The sequence below is a fragment of the Fukomys damarensis genome, unplaced genomic scaffold (assembly GCF_012274545.1).
Source record: "Fukomys damarensis isolate Sample0158 unplaced genomic scaffold, DMR_v1.0_HiC HiC_scaffold_73763, whole genome shotgun sequence".
In the NCBI taxonomy this organism is placed as follows: Eukaryota; Metazoa; Chordata; class Mammalia; order Rodentia; family Bathyergidae; genus Fukomys; species Fukomys damarensis.
The window spans coordinates 10,249-12,669 of record NW_022974675.1 but is presented as its reverse complement, the minus strand read 5'-3'; the positions used below and the strand labels follow the sequence as shown (position 1 = coordinate 12,669).

The following is a 2,421-nucleotide window of genomic DNA, read 5'->3' as shown; positions in this document are numbered from 1 at the left end:
ATGTGTCAGGTCTATTTTGTAAAAGAAATTATTTAAGGGGGTCTTATTGTATTTCACTTAATATTTACTGAGCAATGAGCAGGGCATGGTGGCGCATGCCTATAATCCCAGCACTTGGGAGGCTGAGGCAGGAGGATCGCTGTGAGTTCGAGACCAGCCTGGGCTACATAGTGAGTTCCAGGTCAGTCTCAACTGCATAGTAAGACCCTGTCTCAAAAAAACCCCCCAAAAATTTACTGAGCAAGATATATTGAGGTTGAAATTAATTATGGAGCTCTGTCGACAGACTACATACCTTCTTCTGGGAAATTGTATAATTAATGACCCTACTGCAATTTTTCACATCACTCACAGTGATGCACCTCTGGGCCTATGAGCAGCCCCAGTGCCAATCACCACAACTGGCCATGAAATGGGAGAGGTGCTCTGACCAAGCAGTAAATAAGTAAGCAAAACTGACCATGTTTCCGTTCTTCTCCTTGTTTTCCTGGATCAGTGATGGCAAACCTTTTATAGACTGAGTACCAAACACCAACCCAAACCCACTTATTTATTGCAAAGTGCCAACACTGATGTTAAACCTGAGTGCGGGTTTAGTTTAGAAAAAACAACTCAATTACATTAACATCTTCTGTCTTAAAAATAAAACCCCCAGTAATACGCACGCCATAGGTTCGCCACCACTATCCTAGATGGTCAACCTGTAATTATGGAGCTCACAATTTCTTCAGTCTGTCAAGCCATTACTCTGGAAGGCCCACCGCATTCAAAGAGCCTTAACTGTCATGGAGTTTATTCTCCGGTGGGGGAATGGGAGAAAGAAGACAACGACAGAACAAGAGTAGCAAGGAGCTGACATCTGAAGCACCAGAGGCACAGGACAAATAAGCATCACTGGCAAGCCAGGCAGAGTGGCACTTGCTGTAGTCCCAGGATGAGGCAGGAAGATTGCATAAAGAACAGTCTGGGCAACTTAGCGAGACCCTGTCTCAAATAAAAAGGGCTGGGCGTGTAGCTCAGTGGTAAAGTATTTGCCTAGCATGCTCAGAGCTCTGGGTCCAATCCCCAGTAGCAGGGTGGAGGATGGGAATGCCACTAGTATTTTGAAGTCATACCTTTTTTTTTTTTTTTTTGGAGACAGGGTCTCACTATGTAGTTGACACTGACCTGGAAGTCACTACATAGCCCAGGCTGGTCTCCAACTCACAGTGATCCTCCTGCCTCAGCCTCCTAAGTGCTGGGATTACAGGCATGTGCCACCATGCCCGGCTTGAAGTCCTATCTTAATGAGAGATTTTTAATTTTGGAAATAGTGTTGTATAAGACTCCGTTTAGATTTCCTTTGCAAGTACAGAGTGCTTTCAAGTTAACCAGAAGCAAACAGAATTCATCCTCAAGGAGGTTTAAGGTTAGGTTGCTGCTTCTATTCAGGCTTTGTCATCACACCTTTGCAATTTCATCTGACACCAATTCCTTTTGTTGCTGCTGTGCTGTTTTGTTTTTTTGAGACAGGTTCTTGCTCTGTAGTTCAGGCTGGCCTTGAACTCACTATGTCATCCAGTCAGGCCTTGAATTCTCAGCACTATTCCTGCCTCAGCCTTCTCAATGCTAGGATTACAGGCGTGCGCCACCATACCCAGTAAGAGACACCGATTCTCATCACGCAGGTTCAGTTCTGTTCTTAAAGATTTTTTCCCATTACAGGATCAAAGGACAGACTACCCAGGGGCAAAACATTTCTGCAACGTGGAAGCGTTTGTGGTCAACACCAATGGCTTCACCCAGGCTGCCTTTGCCACTGCGCCTCTGAGGGTTCTCTCAGAAGTGGGGTACTGTGGGACAGTGTACCTGCAGGAAGAATAAATGTTGTGTGCTCTCCTGAACCAGCTCCTCCTCGGCATTCTCCGGATAGAATTTGGCCAGGAAGTGAAAGGTAACCGGTTCTTCCTTTGAGACATCGTGGTCCAGCACCTGCCAAATTGTACAGCAAAAGACACACACACGCTGGATTGGTCCTTGTCCCTCATGTGCTAACAGCAAAAAAACCTTTTGCAGGGAAGGTACAGAATTTTTCCTCATTACACTTCTCACGTGTCCCGAGGCTGGGAGCACTCACGCGGCCGTGTACAGTAAGAGGTAATATCCCGTTGGTGCAGGGCTTTTTGAACAAACCCATCAACATTCCCAAGGGGTCAAGCAGAGCTAAGGTGAAGGAACAAATGTTCTCACGGGCACGGAAATAGCTAAAATCTAGGAATTTATAACACAATAGGTCTCGGGCACGATCTTTTAGGGAAGATTGAGGGGTTTTTAAAATCTTTTTCTAAAGTAGCAGAATCTTTTTTTACTCTTCATTCTTGCTGTCCACCTCTAATGTCGTTTGTTTTTTTTTTTTTTTTTTTTTTTTTTTTTTTTTGTTTT

At 44.7% G+C, this 2,421-nt stretch overlaps 1 protein-coding gene across 1 annotated transcript in view; it reads right to left on the bottom strand.

Annotated features, from left to right (window-relative positions):
- LOC117285002 (merlin) overlaps nt 1–2,421 on the bottom strand; it is a gene marked incomplete at its 3' end in the record, with an annotated part of 17,022 nt that overhangs the window by 12,326 nt on the left and 2,275 nt on the right. Inside the window, exon 2 of the mRNA XM_033760707.1 lies at nt 1,849–1,971. Within this exon, the coding sequence (XP_033616598.1) occupies nt 1,849–1,971 (123 nt within the window). The remainder of the gene's footprint in view (nt 1–1,848; nt 1,972–2,421) is intronic.